Source organism: Megascapheus bottae, chromosome 24 (genome assembly GCF_031878675.1).
Source record: "Megascapheus bottae isolate mThoBot1 chromosome 24, mThoBot2.hap1, whole genome shotgun sequence".
Classification (NCBI taxonomy): Eukaryota; Metazoa; Chordata; class Mammalia; order Rodentia; family Geomyidae; genus Megascapheus; species Megascapheus bottae.
In genome coordinates, this window is record NC_143532.1 from 8,799,355 (window position 1) to 8,826,674 (window position 27,320).

At 48.3% G+C, this 27,320-nt stretch overlaps 1 protein-coding gene across 2 annotated transcripts; it reads left to right on the plus strand.

Annotated features, from left to right (window-relative positions):
* The first annotated feature begins 3,372 nt into the window (after positions 1–3,372).
* Calb2 (calbindin 2) lies at positions 3,373–26,841 on the plus strand. Of its 2 annotated transcripts, XM_090357010.1 has the most exons (11): positions 3,374–3,533; positions 12,234–12,310; positions 14,425–14,514; positions 14,893–14,973; positions 19,705–19,761; positions 20,318–20,395; positions 20,844–20,899; positions 21,196–21,235; positions 21,453–21,506; positions 22,220–22,291; positions 26,249–26,841. In XM_090357010.1, the coding sequence occupies exons 1-11, from the start codon at positions 3,440–3,442 to the stop codon at positions 26,363–26,365; spliced, it is 816 nt and encodes a 271-aa protein (XP_090213136.1). In that variant the 5' UTR covers positions 3,374–3,439; the 3' UTR covers positions 26,366–26,841. The 2 variants fall into 2 exon arrangements, with proteins under 2 accessions (XP_090213137.1, XP_090213136.1); XM_090357011.1 differs by lacking the exon at positions 14,893–14,973 and having other exon boundaries at positions 3,373–3,533.
* The last annotated feature ends 479 nt before the right edge of the window (positions 26,842–27,320 follow it).

Sequence of the window (27,320 nt, forward strand, 5' to 3'; positions counted from 1 at the left end):
TAAAGACCAAAGAGGCAATATCTGAGAGAAACATTTGCAGCAAGAGGAAGGCTCCAGGTTGGGCTTCTGGGTTTTTCTGTGATATTCTCCAAAATAACAGCAGGTGACTGGCAGGGTAGGGGTGGGGGAGCTGTGCCAATTACTGCAGCCCAGCAAAAACTGGCTGCGAAGTTGTCATCCAGTCTCCAGCATGTCTCCATCTCACAATTGTCAGGTTTAGCTCCCTTCCTGGGGAGAGATTTTGGGGGACCTAGGATGGACAGACAAGACTCTCAGTTCAGCTGGGCACTAATGACTCACCCCTGTAATCCTAACTATGCAGAAGGCTGAGGCCTGAGGCTTGAGATTTAAAGCCAGCTAGGACAGGAAAAATCCGTGAGACTCTTACCTCCAATCAACCACCAAACATCCAGAAGTGGAGCTGTAGACCGAGTGGTAGTGTGGAAGAGAAATTGTACAGGTGTGGTCTCTAGGAAGTAAGATGAGGTCATGGGGGTGGGGTCCTCAAGATGGAATCGATGCCTTCAGAAGAACAGAAGAGTCCTGAGAGCTAGCAACCTTGTTCTGCATTGCTAGTTGATGCCCTCAGTCACGTAGAGGCGCAAGCCTTCCCCACCAGATATGACCACCATGTTCCTCAACTCAACAAAGCAACAAAAAATGGGCTTAGATTGGGGGAGGGGCGGGAAGGCTCTGCCTCCTTGACTGGTTTCCCTTCCACCCCTCCTCTTCTCTTTTCCACACCCCTTTCCTGGAAGCCACAGCATCTCCATGTCCATCTTCCGTCTAGAAAGCTCTAAACCAGAAATAATCTTGGACTTTCACATTCTTCCTGACCCAATGGGTTCAAGTACTTTCCTTTTCCTGCAGCCTCCTGAGGCCCTGGAGGGGGGGGTGGTTTGCTGGCTTTACAAAGGGATGGGAAAGGAAGTCCTCTCTGAACCAGGCTTTCCCTTCCATAATCTGTGCTGGAGATGAAGCCAAGTGCCACTTTCAGAGCATCCATAAAGCTTTTCCCCCCAGCCAATGTTAATGACAGTTCCTATCTTTTCATGAGTACTGATTGCACCTGATAGTCTTGTGAGCTAACCCTGGACTATATTACTTGTGGACCTTTCACTCACCTTGTACCACTAGTATTATTGTCTGTTTTTACTACAGGTCATGGAGGTTAAATAGCTTGCACAAAGCCCCCATGCAACCAGCTAAGTGGTTTAAAACCTTGGCTATCTGATCTGGGTACTTGTTACTCCTAAAACATGGCTGCTTCTGCAGGCTTCAACTTGGGGATAAAGGACAAAGGTGCCAGAGAGAACAATCTAGGGCTGCTCTAATGCTGCTTGAAGGCCACCATGGTCCCCTCCTGTCACGTCCAGATCGTCTTCCCCTATCCTCAGCAGCTCAGGAAGGAAGAAGCAGACCTCTGGCTTTGGACTTCAGAGAGCCAGGGTGAGCTCTACCACCCACAGATGGGAAGGGAGCAGGAGCTGAGTCAGGGAAAACCCCTCCATTGAGGGGTCGGGTGGCCCAGAGGAGCTGTGTCACATAGAGGACGGGGAATCTGTGTTCTGAAGACAGTATATACCTCAGTCTCTCCCCTGAGGCTCACTTTGGTACTAGTGACCCCCTAGGGAGGGATGCCAAATGTTACTATTTGCATCTAGAATGTTCCCTCAATGGCATGTGTTGAAGGGTTGGTCTCCAAAGCCACTATGTCCAGAAGTGGGGCTTCTGGAAAGTGCCTGTGTCCTAGGACTCAAGATCTCACAGAGGGTTCATCCATGGGTAGTCCCAGCTCTGCCCATCCCCAACCCCCTCTGCTGTCCAGGCACCTTGCTTTACCACGCACTCCTTATCACGGCCTGGGAACACCAGAGCCATGTGACTGCTGCCAATTTTTTTTTGCCAAACACCAGAGACCACTGGCCCCACAGAGGACAGTGAGAGCATGAATAGATTTGATCCGCAAAACAACTCCTAACATTTAAACACCCACAATCCCATTTTGCAGAAGCCAACTCCCAAGGCGTGGACAACTTCAACAATCCACCAAAGGTCACACAGATCATTTTGTGATTCAGCGATCTGACTTGATAGTCTCAAAACACTAGGGAGCCATTCTGTCTCCCTAGAGGCCCAGCAAGAAAGGCCTTGGTAGTCTCTCAGCCCTGGTAGCTAGAGTGGGGCCAGAGTTCATGGACACCTGTAAAAAAAAAAAAAAACTAGCTCGATATGACTCCTCTGTAGCCCTGTAAATGGCTCTATACCCCTGCACTCGGGGGCAAAACCTGAGTGGCTTTGGAAACAAGACTCTGCATTGTGTCTTTGAGGCTCTCTACTGGTTAGCCTGCCTTTTCCACCTCCTCCTGGCTACCCCCTCTCCTCTAGTGACCTGCTTTTGATTCTCACTTACCTCCTTCCCTTTCGCTCTCCTTTGGAAGGCAGATCAGCTAACACTCATTAGCACATGTTAATGAGCCACCAATTCCCGTCCCTCCATGGTGGGGGAGGAAAGGGGGCCCTGCCTTTCAGAGGGCTGCTGCTGTGACTCTGGGGATGGGGTGTCCACAAGACCAGCACTGACCAGAGACACAGACCATTCGGGCAAGTGGGGAGGAGCCCACACCCTGCTGGTGGAGTGCCTCCCGGGTTCTCCTTAGGGTGTATGGTCATGAGCAGCTTGGGTTTGTCTGAGACCAGCTCAGAGCCTTCCAGGTCCGAGCTGGATGTTTCCTGTCGGCTGGCACAGGTGGATGTGGTGCCAGCCCTGGAAACTGTCCATCGTGTCCAGATCGTCAAAGGCTCAGAGTGACCATCACTCAAGGACAAGGGGACATCCCTCCTCCTCCTGTCCTCTTGCCTTCTGAATCCTCTCTGGCTTCTGCTGACCACAGCCGTGTCTCATGTTTCTCTGCAAGTCTGGGTCCCCTTGAAGGGCCCCAGACGGCCCCGAAAGGAGTTCCAATCCCAGCGTTGCCACTTTGTATTTGCTGGACAAACGCTTTGGTCGCTTTAGGTCTCAGCAGACACTGAGTGAACCCCAAGTCTGAGAGCCAAGGACTTGTCCAATAGGACTCCATTACATCCGTGGTGTTACTTCTGTCATTGCTGCCGCTAGCAATAGGTAGTGAGTGGCTAGACTCAAGGTGGACAAAGAGGAAGAGACACTGACAGCTTCTCCCCGTCTCCCCCTCCCCAGCGGTCCCTCCCCAGCGGACCGTGCGCTCCCCACGCGCGCTGCCCTGCGCCCCGGCCGCGCCCCGCCCCGCCCCGCCCCGGCACGGTTCCCGGGGCCCGCGCGCCCCCAGCCGGCGGCCTGGGCGCAGCGCGGCTCGCCAGCGCCTATAAAGGCAGCGTGGCGCGCGCGGGGGGCCCAGCGCGAGCGCCAGAGCTGAGCCGGTGACAGCGCCCGCCGCCTCCACTCTCCCAGCGGCTCGCCATGGCTGGCCCGCAGCAGCAGCCCCCTTACCTGCACCTGGCCGAGCTGACCGCGTCCCAGTTCCTGGAGATCTGGAAGCACTTTGATGCAGACGGTCAGTAAAGCTCCTAACTTCTGTGTCCTCCCTCCCACACCCCAACCATGGGTGCCCAGGAGATCTGGGGTGGAGAGGCAGTCACTGTGGGCTGGGGTCCCTTTGCCTTGGAGGAGAGGGGATTCCGGGTGCAGAGCCTGCTGGGGCTGGGAGTCTCCGTTTGGGAAGACATCGGCTGCTTTGGTGACAACTATCAGTAACTTTTCTTCCCTGGCACAGGGTGCCATGGCCCACCCGCTTTGGCATCTTCATTCCGGGCCAGGTGGAGCTTTGCCACGGAGGGGGCCTGGCAGGAAAGGGCTCGTCGTGTCTCTCCCCGTACTGCCCCCACCCCTCCACCTTCTCTTCAACGTACTTCTTGTCTCCAGCTGCTGCAGCCACAGGTCTTAGAAGCCCACTCCTGTCTGCCCTCTTGATGCCCATTTTGGGGTGCCACCATAGCCCCTAACCTATTCTGGAAGCTGGGGATCGTGAAGGAAAAACCCTCGGCCGCTCCACCGTGGTTGACCAGGAGCAGGAATGGAGACTGGCATTTGGGGGTTCCCACCACTCCGGGGCTTGTCTGCTCGCCTACCCCACGGGCAACTGCAGGAGCAGTGGGCGTGGTGGAAGCCTTAGGGTACCGCTTCCCAGTCCGCTCCTTCTCAGTGATAACCCTGGGTGCTTACGGGGTGGGAGAGTTCCATTCCCAGAGGAGACAAGGGGGCAGCCACTTGGGTCCATCTCTTGGCTCTGGGTGGTCTTGACATTGACCGCCCCCCCCCCACTCACCCACCAAAGAAATCAAGGCCAGACTGAATAGCCTTTGAAAGTATCTCTCAGCACGGAGAAACCCAGACATCTATGGCAGTCTGATTCAGGCACAAAAGAACTGCCCCCACCCCTTTTCCCAGAAAGGTTGCTGATATTGCTGGAGACTTCTTCCATTACATTCCCCCTCCTCCAAAAGGAAAATAATAAGTGATCTGATATCCTCTTCCAAGGTCCTAATTAAAGTGGGCATCTCCTGTCTGTTGACAGGGTGGTGGCTCAGGGTGTTTATCCTGGGGTGGAGAGCCTGAAGAATGGGAAACAGAAATTCTCAGGTGACAGCTGGCTCAAGATCAGCTCTTCCCTCTTCCCTGCTCCATCTTAGGGGGTATGGAAAGGGCTCAAGAGATATCCTCTGCCCAGAGTAGTGTGGAGAGGCAAGGGTTAGTGTCTGAGGATGGTAACGGGTAACGCTGTGTTTCTTCGGGGATAACTGAGAAAACTGAGAGGGCAGAGAAGGGTCTCTAGATACCTGGGGTAGGATCATGGTGTGTCTATGAAGGAGGTGGGGAGAATGTTCACAATGAACAATGGGACTAAGAATGGGTTGTATTTCCAAGTCTCAGCTTGTGTTGTTCGAGTCCCTTGGCAGAAAGGGCTATATTAGGATGGCATTCCCTAAGGATGCTCCTGCCAGTTTATCTGCACCAGAGACTTGCACGATTCAAGGAAAGTTACCAAACGGCCAAGGTTATGGCGCTGGCCTCCTGCAAGATGAGTCAGCTATAAACACACAACTCCAATTCAACTTTCCCCCCCAGTCTCACAGGCACAGCAATAACTCTCTGTATAACCATGCAAATCCTTACAGTTCTAGATCGTCCAAGACTTGCTTTTCAAAATAGTCACACTGTTGGGAGGTTGGGAGGTAGAGGCCCAGACCCCTGAATAGATGAGGAGAAAGACACAGGAAAAGTTAGTGGAGGGGTTGGTTTCTGACCAGTGCTAACTTGCTGAGGTCGTAAGAGGGGATTTTTTTATGGGGGGGGAGGAATGGCAGGTATAAGTCTCCCTCCCATCTGCTAATAGAACAGTTCCTAACCCAGCCTTAGAGCTGACTGTTCCTTTTCTCTCTCTCTGAGAGAGAGAGAGAGAGAGAGAGAGAGAGAGAGAGAGAGAGAGAGAGAGAGAGAGAGAGAGAGAGAGAGAGAGAGAGAGTGCATGCGTGCATGCATGCAGACCATAGGGCTTGAACTCAGGGCCTAGACACTGTCCCTGAGCATTTTTGCCCAAGGCTAGAACTCTGCCACTTGAGCCACAGCTCCACTTTCTACTTTTTGGTGGTTAACTGGAGATAAGAGTCTCATGACCTTTCCTACCTGGGCTGGGTTTGAACTAGGATCTTCAGATCTCACAGCCTCCTAAGTAGCTAGGATTACAGGCATGAGCCACCAGTGCGTGGCTTCAGATAGCTCCTTTTATCCCAGAAGGGGTCCTGAGTTTGGTGGGAGTGTAATGAGTACCATGAGATTTGAAGGACCACTCACCCATTGTGTCTGGGGCGCTCCCTGCTCCTAGGTAAAAGACGACCTCAACTCACTTCTGGCTTAATTGACCTGTTGGGATGTAGCCTCAAAGAGTCCCACTCTGGTTCTAAGGAGAAGGAAAGCAAAGGGAACTAAAATGTGAGCTATGAGCCTGACAGCAGTGGCTCACGCCTGTAATCCTAGCCACTCAGGAGGCTGAGATCTGAGAAATGCCATTTGAAGCCAGCTTGGGCAGCGAAATTCATTAGCCTCTTACTTCTATAAACTACCAAAAAGCTGAAAGTGGAGCTGTGGCTGAAGTGGTAGAATGTTAGCCAGTACAGGGGCAATAGCCAAGCCCTGAGCTCAAGTCCCAGGACCTGCACATACAAAAAGAAAAAGTGAGAGATAGAAGAAGGATGATCTAGAAAATGTATATTCAGTCAAACTAGTTCATTAAAGGGTCTGGAGTTCATGGGGGCAGCGCCCTGCTGTGAATCCTCACCCAGCCCCCGCTCCTAAACACGGCATGGTGCGCTTGAGTCCAATGCACCACCACCCAAGCCGTCCTGGCTCTGTCTGGACTCCTCTCTCCCCAGCTCTGACTTCTGTTTGCAACTCAGGCTTTCTTCCCAACTCTAAAGCAGCTTGCTCACTGCCTTAAAGACCTCTGGGGAAGTCTCCTTCAAAGCCCATGAGGCCCCTGGAATGAGCCATGAACCCAGTTATTAATCACAGCCACCAGAGGGAGGGACCTGCTGCCCTGTCCTCCTAGACTCTCTTAGTAAACAAAGACAAGGAGACCTTAGGGGGAAAAAAACTGGACCCCAGCAAGCGGTGGTCTTTATTCAATCCATAGTCAAGGAAGAAGAGATAGCATCTTAATGTCTCTGCCCAGAGGTTGTTGTCAACAGTCATAGCAGCCTCGTGGTGGAGAAAAGGAAGAGCAGGAGATGGAGGGTGAAGAATTAGGGCTCACAAGTCCACACTGCAAAGCAGGAGGGGTGTCGGGACCAGGTCTCCCAGCTCTTCCATTGGCCACCCTGAACAGGCTGGGAGGGTTTAGATGTTGTCTCTCAAAGGGCTACGCCAGGGGTCCGAAATGTAGCAGCCAAGCCACTCTGTGGCAGGGGCTCTTCCACACTCACGCCCCTTCTCTAAATGACAATGTCTCAGGCCATCGTTCAACTGCTCCCTGGTCACCTTTGGTCAGGAACTTTTTGTGTGTGCCAGTACTAGGGCTTGACCTCCAGGCCTAGGTGCAGCCCCTTAGCTTTTTTTTTTTTCCCTCAAGGCTGGTGCTTTACCACACCTTTGCTTTTGGCTTTTTTGATAGTTAGTTGGAGATAAGAATCTTGTGGGCTAGCCTGCCCAGGCTAGCTTTGAACCATGATTCTCCGATCTCAGCCTCCTGTGTAGTTAGGATTATAACAAGCATGAGCCATTGGCACCTGGTTTGTCAGGAACTTTCTAACTGTGCTGGAGAGGTGCCCAGGTCAGAGTTCACATGCCCTTTCTCTGTGTGGTACCAACAGACTTAACCAGGGCCACTGGTGGCTTGTGAGGAGCCACGTTGTGGCTCAGAAGAGAAACGTTTTAGCTTTGGCCATCCTTTGGGAACAATAAGAATATAGGGCCGGGAGTTTGGCCTACTGGTAGAGTGCTTGCCTAGCATGCATGAAGATGCAGATTCAATTCCTCAATACCACATGTGTAGAAAAATCCAGAAGTGGTGCTGTGGCTCAAGTGGCAAAGCATTAGCCTTGAGAAAGCCCAAGGACAGTGCTCAGGCCCTGAGTACAAGCCCTAGGACTAGGAAAAACAAAACAAAACAATACAGGGAAGAAAGGAATCTTCTCCCAGAAGCAAGCAGACATCCATCAGAGGAATCTTGCCTCTTCTGAGCAACAATCCCCCTGGTACAAAAGTTATGTGGGGGCTGGGAGTTTGGCCTAGTGGTAGAGTGCTTGCCTAGCAAGCAGGAAGACCCGGATTCGATTCCTCAGTACCACATACATAGAAAAAGCCAGAAGTGGTGCTGTGGCTCAAGTGGTAGAGCTCTAGCCTTGAGAAAGCCCAAGGACAGTGCTCAGGCCCTGAGTCCAAGCCTAGGATTGGCAAAAAAAAAAGTTATGTAGAGATGGAAGCAAAATACTAAATATTGAATATGGGAGGAGGTGTAAATTACAGTTATTCCTGTGATGGATAAGAATAAGATAGAGCTTCAGCTGATGTGGAAGGTGAAAATTAAAGGACATTTTCATTTATTTTCCAAATAGATTTACTGTGGTGCTTACAAACTCTGCAGGAACACATGTTATTGTGCAGGCAACAGGCCAATTAAGATGGGGCGGCAAACTAGAGCACCAGAGCTCCGCAGAGGTGGGGACAGGCTTGGGTAGCCGGCATTAGGAAGTTTACTGAAGACTCAGGGGAAAGTAAAACACACACCTACTGCCCCACCGACATTGGGTGTTGGCTCATTCCCTGCAGGGGTGGGGGAGAGGGGCTGGTGCTGGGGGCTAAAGTGTCTGTGGACAATTTCCTACCTAAACCTGTTAGCAAATCTCTACACATCCCTGGAAGGGTGATGGGGAGGCGGCACAGTGCCAGGATGAAAAGCTCTAAGGGAGGCCTTTCCTCCGCTGTGACACTGGCAAGCCCACTCTCTGGTGTGGAGTGTTCACGCAACGTGCCAGCTCTGCCCCAGATGCCCTCTTAGTGCCATCGCCCCGACCCTCAGGCTGTGATCACAGCAGCACGAGAGGGCAAGGGGGTCCATGCAGAGTTTAGAGTCTCTACGGGGAGGCTGGCAAGGCCCATGCTGAGCCTCTCAGGCTCCTGCCCTTTTCATCATGTTTATTCTTTCTTCAGACATGCGGGACTTTACTCACTGAGGCCCTAGGGAAGCTTCTGAGCCTCAAGGAGATCCCCTCAGGGAAATATTTCCCAAAGCCCAGAGAGCCAGAATTAATAGAGCAGGCAGGAGGCTCTTCAAGAATGGAGCCTCTCCACATGCCCAGCCAGGCTGGCGTCCCTCCTAGCGGATTGCATCAGATGCCCTCCTGGGCTCAGCCTGCCCCATCTGGGGCCTCCAGCTCTGCTCAGGCCTTGTCTCCTCCTCTTTGGCTCTCTGCGATCTCCCCTCTTACCCAATCTGCCCAGTCCTTCTGGCCTCCTCAAGCCTGGGACTCAGCCCAGAGTTAGGCTACCACCAGCTGTCCACAGGTCCAGGGGGTCCAGCCCAGCTCCAGAGTCCTGTTCCAGAAGGAACAGCACAGCCCAGGAACAGATTGAAATTCTAGTGTCCAAACATTCATCCAGGAACCACAGATCGAGGGACTTATTATCTCTCCTCTCTAAGATGAGTTGGTTACTACCACATTCTTTGCCGGGCAGATTCATGAAGATCAGGTGAGTAAGAAAACAGGAAACTCTGGAAATGAGGCCTACTAGGTAAAGTGATATAAATACCAGGGCAGGGCTTGCAAGGAATTTGAACTCCCGACAGAAACTGTGTCAACACTCCCCACCCCTTCCTCTCACCTACCGACCCTGAGCACCACGCTGTGGAGTTTTACACGGGAGATCTGGTGCAACACCCAGGGCACCGGCTCTCAAGTGTGAGCATGGGGTGTGGGGTGTGGATAGTGTTAAAGCCTGGATGACACCTGAGGATTTGCACTTGGAACAGATTCCCTAAGGACACCAACGACGCTGGCTCACACCACAATTTGACAATTATTCAGTTTGTCTCAGATGTTAGCATGTTAGCAGATCACCTGCAGCCAGGCATGGCAGTGTACAGTGGCAATCTCAGATACTGGGGAGGCAGGAACCAGGAGGATCATGGTTCAAGACCAGCCTGGGGAAAATTAAAAGAGGACTTTCATGTCAGCAGCAAGCCAGGAGTGCTGGGACATATCCGAGGTATCTGCTGGTGAGAATGGAAGCAAACATAGGCTGGGGAATGGTGTGGGGTCCTTGCCACCCCCCACACAGCCCCTCCTCTTTAATGTTCACTGGCTGTGGTTTGACAAGGAGGATAGGAGTAATGGTTACTATAGTAACCACAACTTGCTGATGCCCTTTCCCATGAGATTTTTCTTGGTAGCTTTTTGCCACTCTACCTCCCTGAAAAACGGTCACAGAAATCACAAGGAATAAGCTGGGTGTGGTGGCTCACACCTGTAATCCTCGCTACTCAGGAGGCTGAGATGTGAGGATCAAGGTTCAAAGCCAGCCCAGACACAAAAGAACTTGACACTCTTATCTCCAACTAACCACTAGAAAAACCAGAAGTGATGCTGTAGCTCAAGGGGTAGGGTGTTAGCCTTGAGCTGAAGAGCTCAGGGACAGTGCACAGGCCCAGAGTTCAAGCCTCATGACTGACAAAAAAAAAAGAGAGAGAAAACACAAGGAATATGCCCAATGCTAAAGCCCAAACCATCCAGTCTGCAGGCCAGGTAGCACCCAACAAATTATCTGGTACATGATGGGATAGGCACATGTGCTCTTTCATCTGCCTCTATGGACCATTTTGTATGGTCCATTGGCAGAAAAATAAAGATCCACCCTTGTAACCGTGACATCCACCATCCCCTCATGCACCCCAGCTTTTCATGATGGCACCTCCTGGATGATGGGTGGGAATGGCCTTGAAGGGAACTCAAAATGGGGAAGGCCTTAATGCCCTAACAGTGGAGAGTGAGCCTCTGGGCCCTGGTGCCCACTGAGCCACTATCCTTGTCTCACCCTCTGCCTTTAGTCTTGGGGATCCTCACCCCGGTGGACCATTTCTACGCCCTTAGGTAACAGAGGCATATGCTCCACTGTTACTGCCGAGTGAAACTGTTTCTCCGTCAGAATGGAAAGACCTCTTGTGTTGAGCCACATTTCATCTTTTTGCTGTTATTCCTAGCATGGTGTGAGGGGCTCATCACTCTGTTCTCATTACATCAGAACAGAGGAGCCAGACATCCATATTTAAAAGAAATTCCCAAAGAAGCCTGGCACTGATGGCTCATGTCTGTAATCCTGGCTACTCAGGAGGCTAAGATCTTAGGACTACAGTTCCAAGCCAGCCTAGGCAGTAAAATCCATGAGGCACTTAACACCAATTAACCACCCTCCAAAAGCTGTAGTTCAAGCAATAGAGTACTAATCTTGAAAGCTCAAGAACAATACCCAGGCCCTGAATTCAAGCCCCAGGACTGGCACCAAAAAATAAATAAATAAATAAAATATTACAGGGAGATTCCAGTGCGCAAATAAGGCCTTAGCCATGTCTGATTTCTTCCCATGAATGCCAGTGACCTTGGCCAGAAACTCAACTTAGCCTTCAGTGTCTGGGCCATCAGGCGGGAGATATAAGAACCTCCTGTGATCTTCCAGCAAAGTCATATTCCAACATGGGACCTGGTTCTGATCATTATACTTCATCCTCAAGTTCATTCCCATCTTGCACATGCACTTGAACTCAAGCAATGATTATGGTACTTTCACAATGAGCTATAAGATTTATCTGTGTAATTCCACTAGTTGTAACAACTCCTTCTGCAGATGAGATGGTTAAATGACTTCCCTTCACTGGGTACTTCTGTGTTTGTTTCCTACAGGTGTTATAACAAAGTACCACACACTGGGTGACTTAGTACCACAGAAACATGTGCTGTCTTTCAGTTCTGCAGGGTAGATGGTCAAGGTCAAGATGGGTATCTGCAGGGTTGGTTCTAGCTGAAGGCTGTGTGGGAAATTCCTTTATCATAATCTCTCTCCCAACATCCAGGGGCTTCCAGCAATCCACAGGCTTCATTAGCTTGTAGCTGCGTCACACCAATCTCTGCCCGTTTCTTCACAGGTTCCTCTTCCCTATGTCTGTGTGCTCACATGTCCTTCTTATAAAGATATATGTCACTGGCGTAGGGCCCACCCTAAGCAAGTATGGCCATCATCAATGACCATAGTTCAAATAAGGTCCATTCTGAAGGTCCAGGTAAACATAGAATCTGGGAGAACTCTTCAATCCCACTCACCCAACTTCTGACCTCATGAGAGCCTGCCACCCATGGACACTCCTGATGGCAATGGCTGTCACCTATTGGACCTCAGCACTAAGAGCTAGCCTGCATGGCTATGCACAGAAGCCACAAGACTCGCATTGCTGCTCATCTCTGCCAGCCCAGCCAGATGTTGGTTCCTCTGGCATTCCCTGTGTGCTGGCTGGATGTCCCAAAGACAGCTGTTGTTAATCTGGAGTCTCCATGTATTAGTACCCTGAGGACAGCATCCTAGACACCTATGAATTCTCCAAGAGGGGAGGGGAGAATGGGGAAGGGGAAAGACTGGAGGGACCCTCAAGCTCTGTTTGTTATACCACACAAGCTCTCTGGTTGATTCTTTTCTTTTAAACTTATCTTTATAGGAAATGGGTACATTGAAGGTAAAGAGCTAGAAAACTTTTTCCAAGAGCTGGAGAAGGCAAGAAAAGGCTCCGGCATGGTAAGTTGGCCCTCTCCCATTTGTGGGGCGTTTTCTTATCCCCCCTGACCAATATGACTGGAGCACTCGACTATGCCTCCACTCAGCAGAACTGAAGAAGCTCTCATCTTGACACTTAAGAGGGTTGTGGGTTTTTTTTAATTTATATGATAAAAGGAAAAAAATAGAATATTCTTTAAGAGCATTTTTATCTCAATATTCAGATACCTGAGATTGAGAGATCACGTGGATACCAGGGGTCACGAGCCACCCCAAATAGCTATGTATCTGTGGATGCATGTACAGTATCAACATGAGTTTTCCTAGAGACAGAGTCCATAGCCTTCCTAAATGCTTTGGAGGATTAAGTCTCTAGATTTGAAGTTCACTAAACCCTAGACCCGAGTTTCTCAGGCTTGGTACTATGAACATCAGAGCCAAGTAGATTTCTGTTCTGTCAACTCGTCCTGGGCATGGCACAATGTTCAGAAGCATCCCTTGATCTACCCGAGACATCAGGAGCTATCTTAAGACATTACCCTCAATGTCCCCAGGGGGGACCCAGGAGAAAGCCTCTATCAGCAAGGCTGGATCCTCAGCAGAAAAGTGAGGGTTGCTGTGAAGCCATCTGAACCCCAGGTGGTCCTAACTGGCCTTGTGTCAGAGGTGTCACAAATTTTTGATCTGGAGTAGTAGTTCCAGACTACGTCCCAGGACATAGTGATAGGAACGCTGCTGCCCCGCATGCCAACCTGGTCCTACAGGTTTCTAGAATCTTCCTGGGGAGACATGTAGTGTATTATAAAGCTAAGGTGATAAATCTATTGGGATTCCTATGTCCAGTTCTGGAATGTATGCAGCCCTCTCTCTCCAACATGACCCTCTTTTCCGATCCTTCCAGAGTCCCTCTCTCCTGCTCCCTGTCCTTTGAATAACCCACTGCTAATTAGCAACTCTTCAAGGAGCAGCTCATGAGATGAGTCATGAATCATCCATGAACTCCTGGTTCAAAGCTCAGCAGAGTATCCAAGTGAGGCGGAGGTCAAAGCTACAGGATTAGAAGCACTGAGTGATTCATGTGTTTGTCGACCAACAGTTCCCTCCATGAGCCTCATTACTGGGATAACAAACCCTGTATTACAGAAATCATGGCCTCAAGATGGACTCGGAGATCATGAGCAAGGCAGAGGAATGTGTTCTAATAAAGTGTCTCAAATCCACAACCCTTCCCTTACTCATTCCTTCCCTCATACGGCATCAGGCTAATTTCTTTGTCCAACCTTCCCAAAGGCTGTCCTCCAGGTTTTGTGAAGACGTGTCACATAGTAGAAAGGACATTGACCTTGTATTTAATTGAGTGACTTCAAGAGAAGTTAGTTCCACTTGGACTCTATTTGTAGGTCAGAGAGAAGGGACAGCCACCTCACAGGACCCACAGGAAAAACTCTAATAGGTTGGTCACGTTTTGTGAGAAATCCTTGGTATCATACCACGCACATTTGTCAATGAAAACACTGACTTGCAAATAAGGATTGGAAAATCGAGAGCCTCAGAATTAATAGCATTTCCCTTGGCGATTCATCTCATCTCATGGTACTTCCTGAAGACTTGTTAACTAGCAGTGGGTTGTCCAAAGGATAGCATAAAATCAGAATTGTTGTGAAATTGGTAGTTTATCTTTAAGGAAGGAAATGGGAAATTCACCTTGCTGTGGTAGAGTGCTTAGAACCTATCTAGGAGTACTTGTTTGTTTGGGCTTTGTGAAATGTAGCTCAGTAACGTTGAGGTCTTCATTTTTATGACTGAGTGGTGGGAACGAGTCTAAACTCTGTTAATGGGGTTATGAATGAATCCATATCAAAGGCAGAGAGAGAAGCATATTGTGTGGTGTAGAAGGTGTCCAAGTATTTCAACTCCCTTTGGAAAATAAGTGACTGAGCTTTAGAGAAGAGCTCATTTGATTGAGATGAATCCTGGCCAGGAGAAAGATGAATGAGTTCCGATCTCTCCAAGCACTGTCTCCAATAGTCCAGTATTTGTTTCCAAGACAAAACAATTCCTGGACACTGCGACCCTGAGATCCAGTCTCCCATGGGATGTGGCAGCAAAAATCAGCCCCCTTTCTCTGTCCACAGATGTCAAAGAGCGATAACTTTGGGGAGAAGATGAAGGAGTTTATGCAGAAGTACGACAAGAACTCAGATGGGAAAATCGAGATGGCAGAGGTGAGAGCTTGTGTGGAAGGCTTGCATGTCCTGGGTCTCTGCCCTGTACATGCGTCTCCCTCTTAAACTAATGAAGACACCACAGGGTCGGCACTTAGATTGGCCCAAGGGAATAGGTGGGGCCTTTTCTCTGTGTCAGCCAAGGGAATAAGAAACAACAACGATCTAGGATAGGAACGGAGACTTCAAATGCCTCCAGATGTTGCAGGTGCCTGTGTTAAGGCTAAGGGTACCTTGCAATCACTTCTCAGAACCACCTCCCCCTCCTCCAAGGCCCTAGGACTCAAGGAAGGAAGCAAAAATGGAGCAACTGGAGACTCCTGCCAGACTCTCCACAGACTGCTTCCTTAATGTTGATGTCCTTCTGTGTCCCCTCAGCTGGCGCAGATCCTGCCCACTGAAGAGAACTTTCTGCTGTGCTTCAGGCAGCATGTGGGCTCCAGCGCTGAGTTCATGGAGGTGAGGCCTGGACACTTCCTTCTCTGTGCACAGTTCCCTGCTTCCTCCTGTGTTTAGACAAGACCCACCTTCATGTCTGGGGATAATCCCAGAGGTTGGCTACTCAAGGTGGGGGCCTTGGCCTGGTCTCAAAGGTGTCATCTGGGTACCTGTCAGAAAGTCAAAGACACTGCTCCACTGAATCAGAAGGGACAGTTTAAGATCCCCAGGTGGCATTCACATACTAAAGTGTGGAGGTCAAGATGAAAAGTAAGCATGGGCCAAGGCTGACTGGGAGAGGGTGTGTGTGTGTGTGTGTGTGTGTGTGTGTGTGTGTGTGTGTGTGTGTGTAACTCCCCAGTGAAGACTTTGTGAGGAAAGAACCTAATTTCATTTGGTTTGGCACTAGGATTCCCCATCATTCCCTCGTATCCTTGTTCCTAAAGCTAGGAAAGCCAAGGGAGAGTTACAGGTTCTTGTGTCTTCCAGGTTTGATCTGTGGTTTCAGACTGGGTTCCAGTGTCTCCCTCTTATAAAATGAGTATCAGCTAGGTACGGTGGGTAACACCAGTAATCGGAGCTACCCAGAAGGCGGAGCTCTGAGGATCACAGGTCAAAGCCAGCCTAGGCCGGAAACTCTTTACGACTCTTTCCTCCAAGCAACCACTAGAAAATCAGAAATGGCTCTAGCTCAAAGTAGGAGAGTGCTAGGCTTGAGCAAAAGAACTCAGCGCCCAGGCCCTGAGTTCAAGCCCCATGAACAACAAAAAGAAAAAAGAGGAAGGGGTGCTGTGGCTTAAAGTGGTAGAGTGCTAGCCTTGAGATGAAGAGCTCAGGGACCTAGGCCCAGAGTTCAAGCCTCACCACTGACAAAAAATAAAAAAAGAAAAGAGAGGAAGGAAGGGAGCCAGGGAGGGAGGGAGGGAAAAAAGAGTATCACCCAGTGTGCAATAGAAATTATTTAATATTCTCACATTCAAACTTTGAATATCCAAACTCAGATGTCTCTTAAATCAACCAATACATTAAAATCATGTAAAATGACAGATATTGAACTATTTTCCATGCCCCCCAAAGAAATTCCATATGGTTTGGCCAGTTCAATTACCAATCCTGATGTTTGACAAACTATCAAGTAATTTTTTTGCTTCTTTCCTGGGTTTGCATGCTATTTCAAGTGTTCTTTAGAGTGAAACTCAACACAAATAGCCTGCTCTGACACACAAAGACTGGACATCAACATGACTTCAGTTATCATACGCTGAGTTATATTCAGTCCCAACTGCCCATAATACCCTCTCCATGATTCACTGCCTAGAATGATGGGCGAGCCAGCCCAGAAATTCACACAGACAGTATCTCAGCTGGAGGGAATCAGTTGTCAGGGAAGAAGAGTCATTTTTTTTAAAAGCAACTTGCCTAAGCATCAGATAGGAGTTTAATTTTATAGTGCTTTATAGAATTTTCCCCAGCTTTTCTGAGATAGATTCTGTAAGCTGGTGGTTGACATTCTAGTTCTGTCCTAAATTCTCTTGCCTATCTGAAGGGGAAAATTTGCTAGGGTGTTCCTTTTGAGAGTATTATTTTTGCCTGTCCTGGGGTTTGAACTCAGGGCCTGAGCACTGTCCTTGGACTTTCTCAAGGCTAGAGTTCCACCACTTGAGCCACAGCACCTCTTCCAGCTTTTTCTATGTATGCGGTACTGAGGAATAGAAACCGGGTGTTCATGCATGCTAGGCAAGCACTCTACCACCAGGCCAAACTCCTGGCCCCGAGAGTATGTTTTATCTCTCTATAGAAAAGAGGGTATGAGGGTATAGCTGGAGGTATAGCACAGAGATAGAGTACTTCTTAGCATGCTTCTATCCTTAACATTGAAAACGAGGGGGGAAAAAGAAAAGGAAAAGAGAAAGAAGAGCCAGGTATGGGGTGACATGTGCCTATAATCCCAATTACTCAAGAAGCAGAAACCAGGCAGATTGAGAATCAAATCCAGGTCAGGCAAAAAGCTAGTGAAACTTCATCATAGCCAATAAAGCCTTAGCATAAACAGAAAGATCCTGGGCCAAGTGCCAGTGGCTCATGCCTGTAATCTTAGCTACTCAGAGGGTTGAGATCAAAGTCAGTCTGGGCAGAAATGTCCCCATGAGACTCTATCTCCAATAAAACTACTCAGAAAGAACAAGACATGGAACTATGGCTCAAGTGGTGGAGCGCTAGTCTTGAGCACAAAGAGGCTCAAGGACAGCACCCAGGCTCTGAGTTTAAGTCCCACAACTGACCCCCCTCCCCTCCCAAAAAACCAGGATCATTGTCCAGGCTAGCCTGGTCAAGAAACATGAAAATAAGTAACTATGCAAGAAATGGCTAGAGGCATGGTTCAAGTAACAGTTTTAAAAAGCACAAATCTTAAGAAAGAAGAAAAAGGAAGGAAGGAAGAAAAAGGAAGGAAGGAAGAAAAAGGAGCACCGTGCCTGGAGCCTTCTTTCAAGATTGGAGTCCACAAAAGTCTGGTCGCTACTCGATCCTGTTCTGGGAATAGAGATGCTAGCTTTCCAGTAGTAGAGATCCTGAATGAAGGCAAAATCATCACCATCTCCCTTTGTCTTTGTGTCTTCACCTGTCCCCCTCCTTCTCTTCTTTGTAGTTAAAATGATTCCACACTCATGCTTTCATTTTTCCATATTCTTTGCATAACCGCAAAGTAGACACCCCGGGAGCCCACCCTCTGCACTGATTCCTCCTCCTGGAGTTGGCCATTTGTTCCATCTTTATCAAGCAGAGGCATGAAATCATCCTTCCTGAGTCCTGAAAGGCTTGTGCTCTGGGACAGCTCTGTCATGTTGGCTCAGCACAACCTGCAATGTCTAATTTTAGGCAAGCCTCGGGACTTCTCTGAGATTCCACAAAGCCTGGGTCTCTTGAACTTTTTTCCTTGAATGCAAAGAGAATAAGGACACTCTGATAGATGAGCCCAGAGTACTGGAGGGAAAAAGAAGTCCATGCAGGGAGCCCACAGCCAACATGCAGTATGGGGTAGCCTGAGAAAGGGAAGATGGGCTACGGGATCCAGAAAAGCAGCCTCCGGCTCTGTGGAAGAACCAGGGTACCATCTCCCCAAATTGTCCATAGTTCACTATTTCACTGGGGTTTGCTTGTTTCTCATAAATTTAAAATCGGGACCAAAGTTTAATGTGGTAGTGCATGCCTATAATTCTAGCACTCAGGAAATGGAATCAAGGGGATAAAGAGTTTAAGGCAAGCTTGAGCTACACATGAGATACTTCTCTCCAAAAAAACATCCATACGAAAAAATCTTGTAACCTAAACTCTAATGTATCATGAAAATTATACTGCCCTGTTAGATGATATAAAAGGAAGACTCTAAATTACTCATAAACTCGTAACTGTCAGGACAAAAGATCCAATTTAGAAGGATGGGTGATTGCAGATTCTCAGGAAACTAAATGTAACTAGAGTTCAGGTATGGTTTGGAGCTAGGAAATGTGAAGGGAAGAAAAGTCAAGGGAACAAAATTGAAAGAAAATCTAAGAAATATAACACACTAAAATAAGCCAAAGATTTAAAGGGATGGGATTCTCTGTGCCTCTTTGTGACAGAATGAGACAGTGTCACCTCCTTCCTGATTTCCTCATTTCTGCCAGATGGGTTTGGGGTAAAGGCTGGAACTCTTGAGCACTTGAATACAGGGCCATGTGTTTTGAGGACATTTTATTTGTTACTTTTTTCTCACCAGTTCTGGGCCTTGAACTCATGGCTTGGGCACTGTCCTTGGGCTCTTGGGCTTCCTCAAGGCTAGCCACAGCACCATTTCTGGCTTTTTTTCTATGTATGTGATACCGAGGAATCGAACCCAGATCTTCGTGCATGCTAGGCAAGCACTCTACCACTAGGCTAAACCCCCTACCCCTTTGTTACTTATTCTTGTGTAACAAATTATTCTCAACATTTGGAAGCCTAGAGCAATTGACTATTTTTTTTAATCTTAGAGTTTTAGGACTGAGAATTTGGGGTTATCGCAGCTGGATGGTTCTGGGCTAGCCCAACCACTGTGGAATGGGGTCAAAGGTAGCATCTGATTAGCCAGGCATAGATCACATGCCCTCCCTCCTTCTGGAGCTCAACCTTCCTCGAACCATGTAGTTCACAGAGTGGGAGTGTTGAAGAAAGGCTTGGAGACAGTCTACAATAAGGGATTGCTTTTCCCTTTGTTTCACCATGAGACGTGACTGAAATGCATTATGACGCAGGGAAGGAGGAGAACGTATAGTAGATAATAATCAAGTCTGTTCTTGACCCTTCTCGAGAGTTCTCTCCAATCTCTAAAAATCACCTAGTATGAGATACTTCCAGAGCAAAAAAAAAAAAAAAGATACCCTGTACCCAAAACAACAATAAGATCCATCAGATCCTTGTTGGAATTTTCGGGTTAGTGCTTTAGAAAATATCAACCGTGGTTATGAGACGATCCAAACAGAACCCAGACTTGCACCATGTTAGAGTAGGGAGACTTTGTCAAAGCACTTTTCCTCTTCTCTTGTGTGACCTTGACTAAGAGACTTTGCTTCATCTCTTCCTCCAGAACATTACAGAAACTGGACTATCTCCTGGTCCTTATCCCTTGTCCTTATCCTAACACTCTTAAGCAACAAAAGCCTGACTGGTGTGTTAAAAAAAAAAAAAGAATTGGAAGGGAGGTGGGTAGGTCCTGAGATGGCTTTCCCATTGCAGGCCTGGCGGAAGTACGACACAGACCGAAGCGGCTACATTGAGGCCAATGAGCTCAAGGTAGGATGGGCTTTGGGAAGGGATGGAAGGGTTAAGAACAAGACTGAGGCCAGAATTGCACTGGGTTTAGGAGACCTGGTGAGGAAGAAGAGAGTGGCTGAGCAGCACGGAGATATAGCTGTACCCAAGCCTGGCCCAGAATTGTTGGCTTTGCTCAGAGAAAGCCCTGTGAAGTCAGGAATGTTAAACCAAACTCCACCCCTGTCCACCCAAGAGCCCAAGACATATGACCCCCCCCACCCAAGGCACCTGTAAAAATTTGGATGGATACCTCTGATCTCTCTGGACAACCCATGGCACCTGGGCAATGCTAAGCCCTGTGTCCTGGGCTCTGAAGAGTGGCCAGTCTCTATCACCTATTCTGTGGCAAGGTTGCACCCAGGAGCTACCCAAGGCCTTAAGGTCCCTCCACAAATGTTAACGTATGGAGGAAGTTAAGGTATGGAAATACTATATACAACTAGTAGACCTCAAGAAACGACCTGGACTATTTGAATAAATAAGGGTGGGGCTTGTATGAATGACTTGAACTCTGACGAGGCTTCTCGTGTTCCAGGGCTTCCTGTCAGACTTGCTGAAGAAGGCCAACCGGCCTTATGATGAACCTAAGCTCCAGGAATACACCCAAACCATAGTGAGTGACACAAGCACCTCCCAGGGCACAGGACTTGGGTCTCAAGCCACTGGGACTCATCCAGCCTAATGGCCAGGCGTTGTGAAGTGGTTCACAGTGGCTGTTGGCAATGGCAGGAGGCCTCACAGAGCTCAGAGTCTCCATGGAGCTGATTTGGGGCTAGCATGAGTATGGAGGGCCTCCGTTTCCGTGGCAGCTTCTCAGCCCTAGGAGAGGACAGACCTTTGATGCAGGCTGCTATGCATTGGCTACCACTCCCCAGGAGTCTCCATTGTCTCCTGATTGAGACCATGCTGGTCCCTGATTTTAGGTGACCTCCGTGGAGGCCTGAGTACACTCTAGCTTCCTCTCTTTCCTCCTCCCCAGTGAAAGGAAATGGCAAATTAAAGGCCCCACACGAAAGCAAGTCAGAGCAAATAACCTCAGTATTTCTTTGTGTCCCCAACAGCTCCGGATGTTTGACTTGAATGGGGATGGCAAATTGGGCCTCTCAGAGATGTCCAGGTAAGAACTTTCCCTCTCTCTTGGTGACGCTTTGAACAAGTTCCTGTGCTGCCATCTCCCACCCTGAGGACAGTTGGTGGGAAACCGGGCAGAGCCAGGTGTTGGGAAGCAAGACAAGCCAGGGAGAACTGGAAAAATCAACCCGTCGCTTTGTTCATCTCTTCTCAGCTCCCTACCAACTCCTGATTATAAAGCAAACTGTTTCCATAGCTACAGACGCAGCCTCGACACCGCTAAGAAAGGGCCCTTTGCCTGTGCCCCGTCTATTAATGTCTTCTCTAATGCTCTCTTTCCAGACTCTTGCCTGTTCAGGAAAACTTTCTGCTGAAATTTCAGGTAAAGGAACCACTCTGGTTTTTCTTGGCTTCCTCCCTTCCCCTCATCTCTCTGAGCTTCGGCCTTCCTTACCCCTGATCCAATAGGCACACATACATAGACACACACCACATACACATACACACCTATACTCTTGCTTACACACTCACTTTCATACACTCAATTAACACTCACAATCCTGGTTTTTTTTTAATCTTTAATATTTTGGTTCTTACAGGGCATGAAGCTGACCTCAGAAGAGTTCAATGCCATCTTCACATTTTATGACAAGGTAAGAGGGAACGAAGTGTAGGGGGTGGGGAGGAGGGGTCCCCAGCAAGGGGAGGCCTGGCCAGGATAGCTCAATAATGTCTGAAGGAAGACATGTGATTTGTTTCCGTAACATCTTCAGAAAAGACAAATGTCATTTTTGGTCCTTAGCCTATGAAGCCCAAGGATTTGGTTTCTTGAAAGCACAGCAGAAAATATTTAAGCAATGCTCAGAGCAGGAGTGTGTTCACACTGGTTCCAGGCCATGGTTACACCACAGCCAGTTGTTTTCCTACGGCGGGGAGTGAAATGCTCTCCTTACCATCGCCACTGCTCTCTTAAATGTCCCCTGTCCCTGTGACTTTCCTGGTCTTCTTTACAATCAAAGTGGTTGGAGTTTCACTGTAAGCATCCCATGGATACAAGAAGTTGACTCTTGGCTCCTGGAACCTCATTTATATTTTCAGTGTAAATAAGAAATACCACAGGGTCGGCCACAAGAGTTTCTAGTAAGCAACCTCATTCCTACACTGACTGGTCAAGACAGAATTGACACTTTATTCTGCTATTACATAGATGGATCCTTTTGTACAAAATATCAGGCAGATCAGTATCAATCAGACCGTGAACGCTCTAAGATGGGGTGGGGGCAGGAAAGGAGAAAATGACAAGGCCCCAGATAACTGGGGCCTGATTCTCAGAGCTCTTGAGCTGACTCTCTGCTTCCACCCCCAGGATGGAAGTGGCTACATCGATGAGAATGAGCTGGATGCCCTTCTGAAGGATTTGTATGAGAAGAACAAGAAGGTGAGCAAGGGATACCAGGGCCCTGAGGGAGGCACCCAGAGCACTTTGCCTCATTTTACTCCTTTCTGAGCTTCCATAGTAAGGCAATGGCAGGTTCTTGATTTTTGACGTTTAATAGAATTGTGGTAAATAAAGCTAGACGTAATGAAGCTTGCTATCTGAACCATTTTACGTATAGAGTTCAATCTTATTAAATATACCCATCATGCTGTGTGATCATCACCTCCATCCATCTCCAGAACATTTTCATCCTGAAAGCTCAGGCTCTGGATCCATCAAATGCAAACTGCCCACCCCCCTCTCCAGTCTCCTGGCAACCGTTCTACTTTCTGCCTCTCCACTAGGTACCACATAGAGGAGAATTCTATCATTTCTGGCGTCTTTCACTTGAGTATAATGCCCTCAGGCTCATCTGTGTTGTAGCAGGTCAGAATTTCCTTTCTTTCTAGCGCTGAATAATATGGCCTGTACATATTACCCCATTGTGTCCACCATTCCTCACCTATGGACATTCTGGTTGCTTCCATCTGTGGGTTGGGTGACTGACACTGCCATGAGGAGATGATGCTGTCAGCAAATGGCAATGTTAGCCAAATCCCCAATGAAGATTTTTAACACAAAGAAGGAAGTTGGAAGGCAGGCGGCGCCAACTGGAGGTGAGGGTTGTTCTGATCATTCAGGATCCATTGTAGGGTTTAGTCCTCTGCAAGAGAAGACTGAGAAGTGGATTCCAGTTCTTTGTGTGATTTTAGCACCCACAGGGACTCCTCACGGGCTCCCCTCAGTGCCACAATGTGAGGAATCAGGTGCAACCGTGGCCAGGAGACGGCTTTTGCCACTATCTTTCTTCACATCCTGGGAAATGTCTTTCACGGAGCAAATGGTCTTTCTTCTTTCTTTAATTAGATGGTGAAAGCGCTATAATTCCTTGAGCTGTCTAACTGCCTGGGCTGCCAAGGAAGAGCTAAATTTAATGCTCAATTTCAAGGGAGAAAAAAAAATCACTGAAGCCTCTGAGTCTGTCTCTGTCTGCAAATGCTTTCTGAGCCTTTCGTCTCCATCCTGAATATCACCCTTCATTTATTTCATCCCACATGTATTTTTTAGGTTACCTACAAGTGCTTTTGGAAAGAGACAGGAAATAAGGGCTAAAGAATCAAATACTTCCCCAAACGAAGGGAGCCTGCACCGGGTATTGGAATTCAGCAAACTTCTTCCTAACACTACACCTGAGTACAAAATTATTTATGTACTCGTGTCCAAAAGGATGCTTACTTGAATGGAAAATATAACTTTCCTTTTAATTGTATTTATTAATACACAATTTATCTTTATAAGGCTCTGCCAGACATCTGAGGTTGATAGATGCTAAAGGTATACATTAAATCTCAGTGAAAGCTCAATTTGGTGGCATATATCTGTGGTTTCAAAGAGGCAGAAGTAGAAAGATTTTGGTCAAAGGTTGGTCTGTACAAAAGCAGGAGACCCTATCGAAAAAAACAAACTAAATGCAAAAGGAGCTAGGATCTGGCTTACATGGTACTTGTCTAACAAATTAAATCTTGCCAAAAACAATCTCTGAGTGACTTGAATAGCCAGGTCTTTAATTCAACAGTCTCTCTTTAGGGACATGAAGGATCCTGCATGAGCAGGACAGGTGAACTCCAGATATAGAAACAAAGGCAAAGAGGTGTTGAGATTTGGAAGCAATTCTGCAGGATTATTACTAATATAGCTGTATCTGGGAGCCTTCTGCCTGTACCAGGCCCCAGTTTTGGCACCTGGAGATTAGGAGAATGAGTTGGTAGAGAACATTGACTATATCACTAAATAGCAGCACCTGAGCAGGGAAGAGAACAGCCACGACTCGTGAGCCCACAGGGCAGGTGCACTTCCATTTTGAACTGGGTAGATGGAGAGGTTTCAGTAGGGTAATGGTGGAGGCTCTGGAAAGAACAGGCTAATGGAACCGGATCCAGATATTTCAAAGCACTTGTAAGGCCATGGCAACTTGCTAAAGCCTTTCAAAGTTTTAAGTAAATCTTGGGGTCGCTCCCTTGTGCACTTCACCTCTGCACTTTTCTCACGTTTGGGCCAGGAGTGTGGCCTAGTGATAGCATGCTCGCCTAGCATGCACAAAGCCCTGGGTTTGATTCCCTGGAACTATATACACAGAAAAAGCAAAAAGTGCCCAAGGACAGTGCCCAGGCGGTGAGTTCAAGCCCCTGGACTGGCCAAAAAGAAATTATCAAGTTTGGGCCTCTTGTTTCCCTTTTTTTTCCTTTGGTCAGTCCTGGGGCTTGAATTCTGGGCCTGGATGCTTTCCTGGAGCTCTTTAGCTCAAGGTTAGCACTCTATCACTGGAGCCACGCCGCTACTTCTGGTTTTCTGGGGGTTAATTGGAGATAAGAGTCTCACAGACTTTCATGCACTGGCTGGCTTTGAACCTTGATCCTCAGAACTCAGCTTCCTGAGTAGCTAGAATTACAGGCATGAGCCACTGGTACGCAGCATATTTGGCTTTTGAGTGGCCGTACACCAACGTTGCAAATTAACTGACACTCGCAGAAACGTTTCAATAGATTCCTTCTAGGTCAGAGATGCTTTCAAGCACTCCTGGACTAGGCTGTCACTAGAAATCCATCACATGAAGTACTGTCTCTAAATAGCAAAGAAAATAAGTGATATTTGAAGACTGAGAAGGAGGTGACTAAGGACAGAGGACCCTAAACAATTAGGTAGACTTCAGGGACCAGGGATGAAGGATAGTTATACTGAGTTGATCTAACCTTTGTGGTGAGTGCCTTAGTCTTCAAATCTCAAATTTTTCATTAGCAGAATGGGGATTGTGACCCCTCTGCCTGGAAGGGGAGGATTTTTTTAAGTATCATCTAGTAATTTTAATATAAAAGGTTAAAGAGGAAGAGAAGAAAGAGGCAGGGGGAAGGGAAAGAAGATATAAAGGAAAGAGAAGCAAGTGGTTTTTCCACCTGTGATCCTAGCTACTCCAGAGGCTGAGATCTGAGGATTGTGGTTCAAAGCCAGCCCAGGCTGAAAAGTCTGTTGAGACTCTTATGTCCAATAAACTACTCAGAAGAAGTAACGTTATGGTTCACATGGTAGAGTGCTAGCTTTGTGCACAAACAAGCTCAGAGACAGTGCCCAGGCCCTGTGTTCAAGCTCCAGGACCAGCAAAAAAAAGGGAAGGGGATGGTAAAAAAAAAAGAAAGAAGGAGGCTGGTAAGTTTTGTATTCAAGGAAACAAGATTTCTTATTTAAATGGATAATGTATAGGAAAGTTTGGTTCAAGATACCTGGGAGACAAGACCAGGAAACTTTCTTAATTTCCATCTCCTAAATAAAGTTAACCCCAATAAGACACAAGAATGAAGACAAGGGGCCGGGAGTTTGGCCGAGTGGTAGAGTGCTTGCCTAGCATGCACGACGACCCAAGTTCGATTCCTCGGTACCACGTACATAGAAAAAAGCTGGAAGTGGTGCTGAGGCTCAAGTGGTAGAGCTCTAGCCTTGAGAAAGTCCAAGGACAGTGCTCAGGCCCTGAGCCCAAGCCCAGGATTGGCAAAAAAAAAAAAAAAAAGAATGAAGACAAGTTAGATGTTATATAGGTTAACAACTGTGGGGACATTGGTTACCCCACTGGGAATCGCTGGGCATGTGTTGTGCCAGGTGTTTCTGTCTATTCCCTCACACCATCCTAACCCTTCCATGTGCAAGGTACTATCCTTTTCCCCTTTTCCAGGTGAAGCAGCTGACGGCTTCCCGAGAGCACTGCAGCCAGCACTTGAAAGAGAATTTTAACCTAAATCTATGGGATTGCAAATTTTCTCTTAAGCCACTTAACCTGGGATAAGATGAAAGGAAGGTTGGGGAAGTGGGGGGGCCCTTGGGAGGGGGCATCGGCTGAGCCTGCTCTCACTCTCTCCTCCCATCTCCCAGGAAATGAACATCCAGCAGCTTACCAACTACAGGAAGAGTGTCATGTCCTTGGCTGAGGCGGGAAAGCTCTACAGAAAGGACCTGGAGATCGTGCTCTGCAGTGAGCCCCCCATGTAAAGAAGGGGACGTGGTAGCTGCTTCTCCACCTTCTCCCAACCCCTGCCCTTGCTCCCTGACTTCTCCCCAGACCAGAGATCCTGAGCACCCACCCCCCCCACCCCCGGGGCAACCTGCACATTTCAGCTTGCAAACAGGGAGGAGAGATGGAGACTGGGTGATGAAAGGGATTCCTCCGGGTGGGCTCCAGCCCAGCCTGTCTGACCAGACATAGGGCTCTGCCTGAAATGGTCACCAACTGCATGGCTGGTGTGGGGGAGGGCGTGGGTACAGCTTCCCTGGTTCTCTTTCCTGTGGTGCATGTGCTCATTTGCTGTGTGATTTAGGCGTTTATGTCCAACCGAGTGGCCTCTTTCTCTGGCTGCCTCCTGCCTTTCCTCCCAGCCACGACCCACCCCAAATTTCCAGGTTCCACCTACCATCTTGCTAGTGGTGTAGCTGTTGTGTCACAGTTGTGGAGGAAGCTGGCCTCTGCTGGCCTTCTCTACTTGTGCTCCCTTTCTCTTGGAGTTTCCTGTCTTCTTGTTTACCAAAGAAGAGTTTACAGACAATAAAGTGGAAACATTCTGCTGTGGAAAGTCACCCAGTTCTTGTCAACGAGGAGACTTCTCTTCTTTTCTAGGGGAGGGCCTGGCCTCATGTGGGGTGGAGTGGAGGGAGGGGGCTGTGATCAACTCATTTCGGTGTAGGACCCCAAACTCTATGGCTTTCAGTCTTTTTCTTTGGCCTGGCCCTACACCAACCTGAGTTACTTCTTCATTCCATGTTGTTTCTGTCTCTCAGATTACAACAGCTGTCACCCACTCATCGAAGGCTTGCTATGTCCAGATATTATGCCAAAAAGATGACCTGAGGAGTCTTAATCTTTTGAGAGAGCTGTTATGACTGTCTCCCAGCCATGGTCAAGGCAATAAAGGATGATAAGGCTGGACTCTAAGTCTCTAGGTCTGGTAGC

Coding starts and splice junctions, on each gene's coding strand:
- Calb2 (XM_090357010.1), top strand. CDS start 3,440: ATGGCTGGCCCGCAGCAGCAGCCCCCTTACCTGCACCTGGCCGAGCTG. Junction 12,311..14,424: donor CAAGAAAAGGCTCCGGCATG/GTAAGTTGGCCC, acceptor CTCTGTCCACAG/ATGTCAAAGAGCGATAACTT. Junction 20,900..21,195: donor GGCCTCTCAGAGATGTCCAG/GTAAGAACTTTC, acceptor CTCTCTTTCCAG/ACTCTTGCCTGTTCAGGAAA.